Raw genomic sequence first — 14,449 nt, 5'->3', positions numbered from 1 at the left:
TTATAATTTGGTGATATTTATAGCTTAGAATATAGCATAAATATATTTTTCAGATATATTAACTAGAGTAAATTACATTAACATCCTCTTCAGACGAAACACAATTCTCGTATTTTTAAAATGTCTACTCCTTTGTGTATGTTTTTCAATCAATTAAGAAAATTTATGTAATTCATAAACATGTCAGTGTTTTTCCAAACAAATAAGATTGGTGTACAAATAGAAAAAAAGGAAGTTAAACCTTAGAATATGAAAAACATTTAAGATCAGTGTATGCAATATGAACAAGTCTTAGAATGTCAGGTTTATTCTATTAACTAAGATTTGTATCTTTTTTAATACAATTCTGCAGCAATGGTCCTAATATAATTTGAAGTTAAACATATTTATATTTCATCTTACTTTCAGAATATCTCTCAAATATTTACAACAAAGAAAAGTTTAAACAAATACATAATAATGACCAGGACAATATTTTTCCGAATGAGTTGTTTGAAACAAAGATTCTCTTAACAGGAAGTGGTTTGCAACATTCTATTTGTTTACCTTTTGACCAGACACTTTGATTATGTTCCTCCACACCAACAGTCACAACTCCTAAAAACACATGACATAACACAACCATTTCAGAAGAGATATATGTTAGCAACATACTCTTAACACAATTTATACATTCCTCTGGTTGAAATTTATTCAAAATAATATGAAATTATTAAATGAGACAATGGCACAACTTTTATTATTTTTAAAAATTTCAACCAATAGAAGATAAATCATTAAAAGAAAAGAGTGTCAGAGAATGTGTTACTGGCATTTCTTGCAAGAGAAAAACGCTAGTTCAAGCTCAGACAACTCATCAAATTTGAATGCATTCTGCCAGACAGCTTTGACAAAATCACGAAATAATTGACTTCTGAGATGTATCAAGCTACTTACAGTAGCTGCAATCTTTTACTGACCCAATCTCTAGGCAATAATACCATGTTTTTGGAACTTCCTCCCTTCTCATTCCAAGTTCAAAGCCTAAAAATGTGTATATGGTTATAAATTATTCATCGCTTTGAACTGAACTTCTAAAATTAATACACTAAATTTCTAAGCTTAATTAACTTTTTATTCCCAATAATATACACCTCATTCAACTTTAGATAGAAAAAATTCCATATTTTTTTATTTTTCGATTTTAGTCCAACTCGTTTTCATTGATAACCAGGGTGACAGATTAGTAAACAGATATTAAGTTTTCTAAATAAGAAGGATTAAAACAAAAACCTTTCAAGATAAGAGGGACCTATATCAAATTTATAAATTTATAGGGACTAAAACAGTAACAGCTGGAAAAAAAATTAACAAGAATCAAAACCCACCATAAATTTTCCTAGGGACCAGAACCGTAAGAGGTGTATATTATGGGAATTAAAATGTGAATGAAGCCAAGATTCTATGTAAGTCAAGAGTAGATGAAGCAGTACTTACTAATTATGCTTCCCATCATGGAATTGAGCATTTTTGGAGGATTTAAAAGTCTCCAAGAATTCTTTAGCCTTCTGCAACTCTTGTTTTTGCCTTGTCTTGTCCCATTTGTGCTCAGCTCCCAATATTTGAATGACACGAGGTAATGCCCGCCCTGCAGCATCAGTGTCAAGGAAAGCTAGTCGAGACCTCCTCGAAATGAAGTCAATTGCAGATTCACAATACTCATGACGAGCACAGTAGGCCACCTCAGCCTCCAAAAAAGGGTAACCATGGGCAAGTCGCTTCCCCAAATTTTCGTTCTGCATAAGAAATATATATTTAAACCTTGGTATTTACGAAACCATGAAACTGACCAAAACTTGTACAAACTGCATAAGCACACTTTACATCAATGGGTAGCACATTCTATTGGATTTTGATCTGTCAAACTAGAATAGAAGCATAAGGTGAGGGTTTGAAACGAATTATCATGTAATGGATTATATTACCTTTCAGAACCAGTAAGGTCAAAATAAGTTCAACAGTTTGACATAATTTCAGTCTTCCAGCATATCTAGAGTTCTTCCGCATATCATACTTTCTTACAATTGTTTGCTTTATTATCAAGTTGTAATGACGGATATTTATAATTTTAGAGTACTATATTTTGTTTGGATACCCTCATAAGACTTTCTTAGTAGTATTTTTGCATAAAGTATAATTTACAAGTTAAATCTATTGACCATCAACAAATGTATGTAAACTCTCCCATTTAACAACTCTTCCTGCAAGACCGTTCCGTACTATAAAAACTGGATCAGAATTATAAAAAAAATAACTAATTATTAACAAAAAACTGTACAATGATTCCTGCGAGTTAAGAAGTTTGAATTCTCCCCCACAATTCAAATTTCCTTTCAAATCACAAAATACAACTCTCCTCTGAACCCCTTTTCTTATTATTGGCAACATATGACTTATTTCTGTAATCATCCCAAACCCAACCCCCGACTAACTAACTAATGGAAATCTGTCATTGTGATCAAAGCATGGACAAATAGGTAAACTGTTATGAATTTACCAGTCAAGCATGTAAACTCTTGGTTCTCATGTACGGTTCTGTAATAGAGATGGTAACAGTAATGTCACCTGATGAGGATTATCTAACAGTTTAAGTTAAGTTGATAAGTTGATGCATAATCCAAATATGGTATTTAGGGATGGAATTTGTGGCGGCAACATATGGGTTTCCTCATTTCTCTAATCTCTTCCCTGTGAACTCTTAAGCTCACATAATAAACCTAAAGTTAAACAACCTTGCATGCAAGATTCCTTTGAGCTCAAAGCATGGACAATGATCAAATCTACTTTTCCGTATTCCAAAGTTGAATTGAATTATAAAAAATGGAAACACCAAAGATCCTACTCTTGACCACTTAATTATAGAGACTTTGATATTGTTAAGAACCAACTATCCTAAAATCTTAATCTAAATAGTTAGCGAGCCAATGAATAATTTTTAGATCTTCAACAAGATTCACCAATATTTGATATCCATTCAAGCTCATGGCTTACAACAAACAATGAAGTCATATGCCATTAGGTGAGCCAGTCACATGGATCAAATGATGCCACTAGGCTGTATCAAAAACAAAATTTTCAATAAAATCAATCAAAGACATTTTCAAAAGTTCATGTGCTAATACTACTACTATATACAATATGAAATATATACAAGCTAACCTGAGCAATGGCAGCAACACGTTCAGCCAATGTTCCATATGCATGAGACAAGTGCTTTGCTGCAGCAGTGTCCATCACACCAGGAACAACTTTACCCTTGTATGTTACTTTCATGCGTACATACTGTTGAGAAAGAATGGTAAAAGATGCAGGATCCCACCCTTCACCACCAACAATCCTGAGATTGTTGGTGACACATCCATTGGTGGCGGTCAACTTCCCAGACTTTATAGCTGCATTGACAGCATCTTCTGCCATGCTGAAACACATTGGAATCAGAATAATATCATGTACAAAAGAAATATTGCACGTCGGAAGGGAACATCAAGAAGGAAAGGCAACAACAACTGGTGCAGAAGTTGGAAAGAAATTAAACACTTGTTAAATGGACTAACTGAACAGTTAACATGATTAATACAATACCTAACTGCGGAACCAGTATCTGAACAAATTACATCATGTTTTGAACCATTAAAGAATTACCTTCTATAGGTAGTCCACTTGCCACCAGTAATGGTGACCAAACCAGGGTGATCCTCAAAGACAACATGATCCCTAGAGATACTCTCGGTATTTTTAGCTGATGGGTCCATGGCTAATGGACGAATGCCACTCCAGGCAGAAAGAACATCAGTGCGGCGGACCTAAATTTTAAAAGCATTACTTGAAGTTTGAAGAGAAAGAGATGAAGGAAAAGGACATCTAGATTGTGTGATAACTCAATTGGATCATTGTCCTTCGATTTAAACAGAGATTGACAGACCCAGTTAATTTAAAACAAGATATAAGATGGAAAGGTTTAATTCTATAGCAATGGAGCTAACAGATATAAGATGCAATTTACTATTTTTTTCTTCTGCCTAGGATTATCCAAAACATTTCCAAACATGCAATTAGCATGGAATCCTTTTATTTCTGCAAAGAACATTAGAAAGAAAAGGAAAGTTAATGAGCTTAAAAATTGCCTGTATTGGCAGGAATGACATACTTTAACATTAAGGTAATCAGAGATGGCATCCAATATAAATTGTATTTCGTCTTCATGTGGTTCAGGAAGAAAGGTAATGCTAGTATTAGAATCTGTAGTTCCAGCAACTGTCCTTCCCAACCATGGTAGCATGAAAACAACACGTCCATCCTTAGTTTTCGGAACAATCAAGCCCATTCCCTCGGGGGAATAATAATCAGGGAGTATTATATGTACACCACTGCTTGGACTAATCAAGTCACGTGCGCTTTTGTCAGCCATTTTCCTTACAGAATCACAAAAAGGCCCAGCAGCATTCACAATTACTTTTGCATATGTATCAAACTCTTTGCCTACAGCATGCAAAATAAGGAATAGAAGTAATTAACTATTGAACTTTTCAAAGACATTATTCTTTAAGCTTGAGGTGCGTTATAATGGACATGAAGGGAGAGTACGAGCAAAACAGCACAGTAGAGGTACTCAAGTTGCTGTTATGTCTATTATCAGGTGATTGATGCAACATAACCAATTTTGTACTTTGTTGTTTCATGTGCATAAGAACATCTCAAATGCAAATTTTTTAACCAACTCTAACAAATAAGCAAAGGTTACCAATTGGGGCCCTTTCGCAGAAGAAGGATGAATAATAGAACATATTTAGTGACCTATCAAGACGGTTGCACCATTGGAAAGTACAATTGCTTAAGTGACATAAAATTAAAAAAGAAAAAAATATGTCAAGACATGACCCTGCATAAAAAATCTAAACAATACAGTTCAGCAACTTTCATGAGTTGCTCCATTAGAGATGCCCTATGTACTTAAATACCATTTGTATTGTATGACATTTATTTTACACTATTACAAAGCATAAAGCCATCCTTTTGGTACTCTTATTAATCATTCTAGTTTCTCATTCAATTATTGTTACATTCTAATTAATTACATAATTCTAACTTTTTTACACAGGTTATCAGCTGTCTGCCCATGAACACATAGTTTGTGAATACTTAAATGTGCTAAATTACTTAAATTAAGTACCGGATTACTTACGTGTTTTTTTATATAATAAAATATTTTTTCCAATAGAACTCGTTCTATTTTTAATTCTTCATGGTGTGCACATAGGTACACAACAAAAAATCCCTTATACACACATAATGAGTTTTTGAACAATGAAAATATGATATGTCAATGGAACTATGTATGTAGTATAACATTCATGTGATATATACTGAGCTGGTTGGAAGTTTTAAAATGCTTTAATACTTATTCTGTTCGTAGAATCAAATAACCTACAGTGTTTTGGTGTGGGAGTGAAAGTGCCGGTTTACAGCTTTGAGGGAAAAATAACGTTGACTTTTTCATAAAATTGTACTCAACAAAAAATTTGTCTCAAGTTTTGGTACGCAATAAAAAATTTAGATCTTATGTTGTGCTTCATTTCATTTTTTATTGTCCAATGATCAATTTAAAAGTCAAACATGGGAAAAGTGCTACTGTGGTATCTCGTTCATCGTTTTTTCTTTTTGCAAATTAAAGGCAACCCCTAAAAGACACAAATTAACAGTTGAAGAATAAATGATTGACTTCCACCAAATGGTTCTTCATATTGTGTGTGTGTGTGTGTGTTCCTCACAATATCTCAGATCCCTTGTTTAATCAGATATAATATCCTATGATACACTCTGCCAACTTACCCCATAGTCCAAACTAGAAAAAATGTAAACCATGAATGTCTACAGTAACATAAATTAATAAAAGAAAGTATTACCAGTTAAATTATCCCTAATTCGTGCACCAATTATCCGTTCACCAGCATCATCCTTCAGCAAAGATACAACTTCTGCATGATTCAGCACTGCAGCACCAGCTAATGCTGCAGTGCAAGCCAGTCCAACATTAAGACGTGCATCATTCATCTGTCCATCATAATAAACAACTGTGCCCCTCAGACTTCTACCATTTCCCTCCTTTGCCAGAGTGGGAAAGAGTTCAACAGACTCCTTAGCCGAATAGTATCTTGATAAGTGTAAGAGTCGTGCTCCTGCGACCAAATCGTACATTTTCAAGCCAATCCAGTAGTACAGTACTTCAAACCAGTCAAAACATGGTGTCATGCAAGGCAAAGCTTGGCATAGGTGTGGTGCATTGTCAATAACCTGTTTACGCTCCTCAAGTGCATGGAATACTAGCTTTAGCTGGCCATAGTCAAGTTTAAAGACAGCTTTCTCTAGGTAACGAACACCTAAGAGTTTACACAAACATGGAAATGTTAGAGCAACAAGTACTTTCGACTTATAACATAAGGACACATAAAATGACTAGTATTTCCCAGTAGGACTGAAAATTTCTGCCAGTCAAAATCAACAATCTACAGTGTTAAGATGCAGATTGGTTTTATTAATCTTATTTGACAACCTAGACCAAAGCAAATTTCACAAGGCTCAAATGAAAACAGGCTTCCTTATGATTTCTTCCTGCAAATTTCAAATCCCAAAAGTATTAGAAGGTTGTAGATTTTTACCTTTAATGTTGCTTCATGTCCTTTGAAAGAGTATGAAAAACAATTTAAAAACAGTAATTTTATGGCATACCCTTTATAAACACATCAATATTAATTACAAAAACAAATTGATTGGCCTACCAGATTATCACAAGGTTTTTTACATTTATAAGCATGGTATATTTCCAAGGTTTAATAAATATCTAAGTAAATAATGAGAATGATGAAAGTGCCAAGATACAAATAAGAACAGAGATACAAATACAAATAAAAAAATTTGATACATCAGTCATTTTTTTTATCCCTCCTCTTTTACCCTTCCACTCAATTATTTGAGAAACCAAGGCTTTCCCTTCCAACATGTACTCCAAATCTAAAATTCACCCTTATACCCTTCCAGTCATTTAAACCCTGTCTTCTTCCCCTCTCTAACTAATCATCTAACCAACTAAATATTCCAACTGTCCAAATATCCCCTTTCTTTGTTTAATATCCACTTTTTCTTATCAATTTCTGCATGGTTTATCCTCTCCTGTAAAGATTTTATTAAGTACTGCCCTAACTTCTTCTGCCAACCCAATTCAAAAAAATACCTGAGATATTCACACCAGTACACCTCAATGGACTGTCATATGACACAACTCAAATTTCTCCTAAAGTTCTTCTACAATTGATATTTGGATATTTTGTTTCATTTCATCCCTTATAATAAATGGTCGAAACCTTCAGATTACAGCAGCTTTGAACCATTTCAGAGATAGATAGAACAAACCAACCTCCCACCATTGGAACCAACTAAAATATCTGCCTTTTAGAGCCACCAACACCACTTGGAACCTGTACCCTTTCCTCTCCCACAACTTTACTTACCTGGAAGTATCATTCCAACCTGTTCACGCAACGAAACATATCCCCCAAAGTCATTAGCCACTTCGGACCACACCTTCCTTCTCATATCCTTGTTCTTGAATCTCCCTTTCAGATTCTTGAATTTTCCATTCTTCCACTGATTCCCTTTTGACCAAAATATAACAGAACTTCTGCTGATCCTTACAATCAATTAAATAATATACTCAATGTGTTCTTTTCAATAATAGACATACTTTAGCAGAAAAAAAAATCCATCGTCATCATTTAATGAAACAGTCTTCTCTAAAGCCCCCTTTGTTCAATTCTACTTTCGGTATTAGAAAAATATTTAAGAAATCATCATTATTTTAAGTTAGATCTTTTTAGCAGCAGTTTGTGATTTAATTAAAGTATAAGAATTCTTCAATGGTTAAAGTATAACAACACTTGTAGCTCAAAGACTATTTGCTCTTTTCTATTAGGAAGATCTAGGAGTCTTGCTAAGGAAACTAAAGAAAAAATTGAAAGCTGTTCGGATAAACAGTTCCTGAAAATATAAAACCTGATCACATCACTCCTTTCAGAATAAATGTCATTAAATTTAATCACTTTCTATTATTTTGGTAGTTGAACAGACATAATGAATTTTGAACTAAAGTTACTAACAAATTACATTTTCGGATACTAATGCAAAAGTACTGTACACTTTCTCGACTTTTACCCGGATTATTTTATTGAAAAGCGTAAACAGAGCACTATCTTACGATTATCGGATATTCAATAGATAAAGTATCTCTAATCATTTATTAATAAGATAAAAAGAACAGGTAACCGAGCACGCACACTTGTACCTCCATGAATGAGCTTGGTGGAGCGAGAGGAAGTTCCGGAAGAGAAATCCTCTCTCTCAACGAGGCCGACGCGGAGTCCTCTAGTGACGGCATCGAGAGCCACGCCGGAGCCGGTGGCTCCGCCGCCGATAACGAGAACGTCCAGAGGACTTGTGGCACCCGCGCCGATCAGCGCCGACCGCTGGACCTCTCTCGACGGCACAGCAGCAAATGGATCGTGGATCTTCTCCCGAACAGCGGCTAGGTGCGATCCCCCGTCGCTAACGGATACAGGAGGCGAGAGGAGGATGGAGCCACCGTATGCGGTGGCAACAGCGGCTCCGACGGCGGTGCCGAGTCGCCTGAGGCGAGTCATGGAAAGGAATGAAAGAAGAAAAGTGAGAAGGAAGAGAGATAGAAGCGTGCTTCACTCGCGGTCACGAGGAGAGTGGCGCTGTCTTAATGTTACGTTTACTACTTAAAAAGAATCGTTCATAATTTTTGGTGAACGTGAATCTAGTTGAAAAATGAACTTCTAAGTGGCGGCAGATAGATTAATTTATGTTAAATTTATAATTTTAGTTTTTTACTTTTTTTAAGCTGGTTGATTTCTTTTGCTATCTTCTTCATGGAGAAGAGAAGAGTGACTATGGAAATGGAATGGTGAACTCTTATTTACGAATTTAGATTTTCTGTTGAATTTTTTTTTACTATTTTTTTATTGTATTTTTATAATATACTTATTATATTAATTTAACTTTTTAAATTATATTAAAAAAATATTTAAAATATTAACATAATATAATTTTAATATTCAACTGATGATAATATATAAAAAAAAAACAGTAGAGAATTTGGATTCTTTATTTACTTTCACTTATTTAAAAATAAAGCAAGAGAAATATGTTAAGTTCACTTACTTTTTTTTTTCATTCAAAATTGTGTGAAATATTAAAAATGATAGTCTAACTTTGGTAAATATACATAAAGAGATGGAATTAATTATTATATTATGAATATGCTTACGAGTTATTTAATGTTTCTAATAAAATGAAAAAAAATGTATATCCAAAAAAATTTCTAATGCAACATAAACTTTTTTTCAACAATAATATCTATATATGTACAGAAACTAAACAAATAGCTTATAGAAAGCATCACAATGTTATAAAACAAGCTTACTATCGTTATAAAATCTAATTTTCTTCTTTTATTCCTTCCTTAATCGTAGATCGTATGGTTGCTCATGGAATGTTACATACTCAGGCTTTCATAATTTGCTTTATTCAAGTTCTTGTTTTCTTATCCACTATCCTTCCTTGAACCTTATCCAAAATAAAAGTAAAGTAAACTTTTTCTACTCTACCCTTAAAGATTGGGAAACCATGATGTTTCGCAAATTTTGGGTTACTAATCTAATAAAGAAAATGAAAGATACAACTTAATGAGAAACAATGACTTACAAATCCTTCCTTTCTTAAAGGTTGGTAATCAAAGATTCATTTTTGATTCAAAATTCCATAAATTCAAAGGTTGTTACAATTGAGTTAATATTTCCTGACTTTCTCTCCAATGCTTTTTTACCACTTTCATATTTTAGTTTAAAAAAAAAAACAAAGATGTGGACTTTGTATAGAAAAATCGTTATAAGTTTTGTAAAGAATTGCTTTGTTCCAAGGGATTTCTAAAAAAAATATAACAATAGGTGCAATCAATTGAATTGTTATGTAATCAATTGCCATGAAGAACATTAACTTTCCAAGATTTCACAAAATAGCGTAATAAAGTACAATTTTTAATTTAGTATATTACTGTAAAACAAGGCAAACGCAAGAAGAGGGGTTGAAAATGTTTTAATAGATATTCTAAAAACTTTTTCAAAACTCTTGACAATAGATCTTAGTTATTGGATAAAGCAATCAGACTTTCACAAACACTCAAAACACAATTCTGTTAATTAACAAATCTTTTGCAGTCTCAAAATCTTTTAATATTTCTTGTCTTTTCTTTTGGATTATCACATCAAACCAATATCAATTTCAAATTTTTGAGCATCTATATTTCCACCTTTTTTTTCTCCCCTTTCATCATATTTATTAACATACTTCTTTATTTATGTATGTATATATGAACATGCAGATAATTGGGCGTTGATGAGATCATCTTGTTTAAAATATTTACTTCAGGTACAAAGGCAAACGAATTTCTTTCATCTAAAACCAAAGGCATTTCTTTTTTATTAACTGAAGCATTCATGTGTCAGATTTTGTTAAATTTTTCTCAAGTACAATAACTCTTTGATGATATAACATTATACTTTCCCTTTTTCTTTTCAGGACATGACAGGTGAACTGTCAAACTAAAAATGTGATTGTTTATGTGTAGGAAAACTTATTTAAGCTGAATTAATTCTGTAAATTAGTTACATCTTATGACGTGATTGTATTCTTTAATTGATTTTAAAAACTAAACACACGTTAAAAAAATCGATCGATTTTACGTTAAAAAATCAATTCTACGTGACAAAATCAAACACGATCGATTCTACGTTAAAAAATCAATTCTACTCGACAGAACCAAACACGTACAATGAGATCTATTTATTTTGGTGTAATCTTGTGGGAACTATTGACTCTCCAACAACCATGAAGACACTTAAATCCTTCACAGGTTTACTACAGTGCTTTTGATTTGGCTAATTTTCAGAATACTGGATCTATCCTCAAACACACACATAGCATGTCCAATTTGGACAGGTCCAAAATTCATTGCCTTTGATTTAGCTCTATTCTACAAAAGTAGTCACTTTCCTAATTACTTGAAATAATTTTTATTAAAAATCTCTCCTATTAGTTGGTATATATTAGAATATCTCACATGGGCTTGGATATGGTACAAAATAATCTGAGACAAGGGCAATCATCCTCACAAGCTAACTTTTGAAATTAAGTTTAGCTCAGTCTCTTTCTAATATAAGATTAATATTGGATCACCCTTAGATGGTTACTCCTGCAAATTTCTCATTCAAGTGCCTACCATCCTTGGGCACAAGGAGGATGCGTGTCAGAAGTCTCACGTTTAATTAGAAATCTGGCCAACTTGTAAGACTGTGATGACCATTTTTAGTATAGCCTCAAGACCCTATCCAATCCTAATGTTGGATCACATGCATGCATACGTCTAGTCCTACAAATTTCATGTCCATTTTGATGTTAAAATGGATTGGTTTATTATAATAGCTTTCCCCTAGCAGAATTGAAATTGAGAATCACATTTTAAAAATTAAATATGGTAAAATGGTTTAATAGAAACAGGGAAAAGGCTTAGAGAGAGAAGAGTAAGAGATTTCAGGAAAAGGACAAATGAATTCTCACTTAAGAATATAGGATTACAGATATTCAAAGACTACTTAGAAATAGCAATGGCAGAGGAGGATTGAGTGACCTTAATGCTTAAGAAATATTTTAGAGGCCCTAAGTCTTTAGATCAAAATTAATTGTGAAAGTGGGATTTGAGCTAGTGGTGGATACCGTCAGAGTCATCTCCAGCAATGACAATGTCATTAACATAATCAACAAGATGAATGCATAGGCCAGATGGAGAATGGAGGGAGAAGATAAAATGATTAATATCAAAGCAGGCTGAGCTAAAACAGCCAAACAAAGCACAGGGAAACTACTTCAGCTCATAGAAAGAGAAACAAAAAGATGTAGACAAGGCATGTGTCACCAGAACTAGTAAAACCTTCTTTTGCAACTAACTATGCAAGAAGACATTTTTTTATCTCTAGTAGTAAAGAAGAAAATCACAAACAATAGTCATATCAAGAAACAAATGAACATAAGTAATTTTGGCCACAAGGGAAAAGGTGTCCCCATAATGAGGCCAAATATTTTAACATAGCCCTTAACCACCAAGCAAGCTCTAAAAACCGATCAATCTTAACACTGTATAAACCATGCGGCAACCAACAATAGTTTTACCATGAGACAAGGGAACAAGTTCATGTGTGTCATTGGCTTGTAAAGAAGCCACCATGTCTTGCACGATTTGTTGCCAAGTGTAGGCTTAGGAATAGATAGAGAATCCAAATAAAACGTGAAGGGGAAACAAGAAGGCATAAATGATTATAATGAAGATAACAAGCATATAAAGGTTTAAGGTTGAAAGAGGACCGACCAAATATCTTTTCGTATGAAAATGGGAAGTTTTGATGCAAGTGAAATTGGTAAAAGGACATTTGGAGCACGAGATGATGTTTGAGAATCAACAGGTGGAACAGTTAGAAATGATTGAGGTGGTTGATGATAGGTGTCATGGAGGAGGAGAAGAATCGAAGTAGCATATTCAACCATGGTAGGGGTGAAAGAAGAGAGAAGTGCTTCACTTTCATGGTAACTGTGTTCCTCAAATGCTTGGATACTTACCATAGACAAATTTTCCATCATACTATACAAAAACACCATCCTATCAAACACCACAACCGGTAAATAAAACCAAAATACACACACAATCCCATTTTCCAGACACGAAATATGGGCATGAACCAAGATTCAAACTTTGGTTCGTCACATCGCGATGAAGAAGAACTAAAAGCAATTCAATGAAGGGCAGTGATGATGAAAACAAGAAGATAAGCTTGTTTACTTTCACTAATTGCTTTTTACATTATCATTCAATCACAGACCCAACTACTTTTCAAAAGTCATACCTTCCATAATATCAAATAGGATCACAGAAAGCAGAAAAGAAACTAAAATTATCAAAGAAGGGCAATGAGAATGAACACAAGAAGAGCAGCGATGAAAGAGTACTTGAGGGCAGCAACAAGAATGGCGAAAGAGATGAACAAGAGCTGCCAGAGAACTTGCACACTTGCCCATGTGAGAATTCCCGTTAGGCCAAGTGCAAGGACGTTGTCGGGGTCAGGGTCCAACAGGTTCCTCCAATTGAAACCCAAAAGGGGCAATCTTTGATTACTCCCATCATTGCTATTCTCTTGCTGCGGCTTTTGCTGTTCCTTGGAACCATTGGGTGGCTGTGGCTGTGGCTGCTGTGAGTTTTCCTGTTCCCTCAAATCTTTGTTGCTGTTAGCGAATGCGAGAAGTGTGTGTGGTTTCGTGGAGAGAGAAAAAGGGAGGGGTGTGAGAGAAAGGGAAGAAGAGAACTGAAAAGAGTGAGAAAGAGGAATTGAGAGTGAGGGTTTCAACCCTATCAAAGCATTCTTCATCACTGTGTTGCAGTTACATCAAATATTGGGATTTTGGGAAAAAATGGAAAGGCGAAGAAGGAAGAAAATGGTGGAGTAAATGAGAATTGAAATCAGATATGCTATAATCTACTTCGTTCTGTGGTGTGCATGGGATTGTGCGACTGAGGTATGCGTCGTTTTGAAATTGTTCCTATGTTAATTTTCCATCCACATAATTAGTAGTTTATACTACAAAATTAGTGGTGTTTGTTATAATCTTATAATAAGTTGGATCACAAAATCTGATTATTCAGTTTTGTGTAACTTTCACTAAATAAAAATTTCATTGTTAATGTTTTTATTAAAAAAATAATTTTTGCCAGAGTTAAACTAATATATATTTTATCTTTCTACAATTTGATTATTATTAGTTCTTATGAAATGAGTCAAATAAGTGGTGGAGCTTCATGTCTAGCTAAATTTCTTTTACATACATAAAAATTAATATAAATATATATATATATATATATATATTTTTTTTAATTCTACCATATTTGGTTTTCTCAAATTTTATACGCTTTTAAATACAATTTTAACACTCCAAAATATTTGTCAAGATTCGTCGTTGAGTCAAATTTGATTTTAGGTTCTATAGAAAAATTTTTAAAATTCAATTTTTTTAAATTTAAAATATTTTTTTTAATATCTAACATTTATTTTAACATGATAAATATTTTAAAATTTTTAAAGTATATTAGAAATATTACATTGCCATCATATTACAAATAAGGGTTGAAATTAAATACGATGATTGTTTGACCTTGAATTCATTATATAAATAATTAATTAAAATTATGTCATATCAACAATAAAAACATAGAAATGAAAAAGAAAATTACATGAAT

At 33.4% G+C, this 14,449-nt stretch overlaps 2 protein-coding genes across 7 annotated transcripts; both read right to left on the bottom strand.

The window, feature by feature from the left end:
* Positions 1 to 366: 366 nt before the first annotated feature.
* Positions 367 to 8,830, bottom strand: LOC114191586 (glycerol-3-phosphate dehydrogenase SDP6, mitochondrial-like). Of its 6 annotated transcripts, none has more exons than XR_003605983.2 (8): positions 8,375 to 8,828; positions 5,943 to 6,416; positions 4,187 to 4,518; positions 3,682 to 3,842; positions 3,199 to 3,457; positions 1,477 to 1,775; positions 809 to 1,023; positions 367 to 597 (listed from the first exon to the last, which is right to left on the bottom strand). XR_003605983.2 is itself a non-coding variant. In XM_028080845.2 (7 exons), coding segments are annotated over exons 1-7 (1,881 nt in total). In that variant the 5' UTR covers positions 8,730 to 8,830; the 3' UTR covers positions 367 to 596. The 6 variants fall into 6 exon arrangements, 3 of the variants coding, with proteins under 3 accessions (XP_027936646.1, XP_085532293.1, XP_027936647.1); XR_014996753.1 differs by having other exon boundaries at positions 813 to 1,023; XR_003605984.2 differs by having other exon boundaries at positions 937 to 1,023.
* Positions 8,831 to 12,970: 4,140 nt separating this feature from the next.
* LOC114190618 (uncharacterized) lies at positions 12,971 to 13,729 on the bottom strand. The gene has a single exon (XM_028079578.2). It carries the CDS (start codon positions 13,581 to 13,583, stop codon positions 13,116 to 13,118), a length of 468 nt encoding a protein of 155 aa, XP_027935379.1. The 5' UTR covers positions 13,584 to 13,729; the 3' UTR covers positions 12,971 to 13,115.
* Positions 13,730 to 14,449: the final 720 nt, after the last annotated feature.

The sequence above is a fragment of the Vigna unguiculata genome, chromosome 7 (assembly GCF_037176805.1).
Source record: "Vigna unguiculata cultivar grain cowpea cultivar isolate G323 ecotype 2 chromosome 7, ASM3717680v1, whole genome shotgun sequence".
Taxonomy (NCBI): domain Eukaryota; kingdom Viridiplantae; phylum Streptophyta; class Magnoliopsida; order Fabales; family Fabaceae; genus Vigna; species Vigna unguiculata.
Note: the sequence above shows the minus strand (reverse complement) of the source record. Positions and strands in the feature narration are given on the sequence as shown.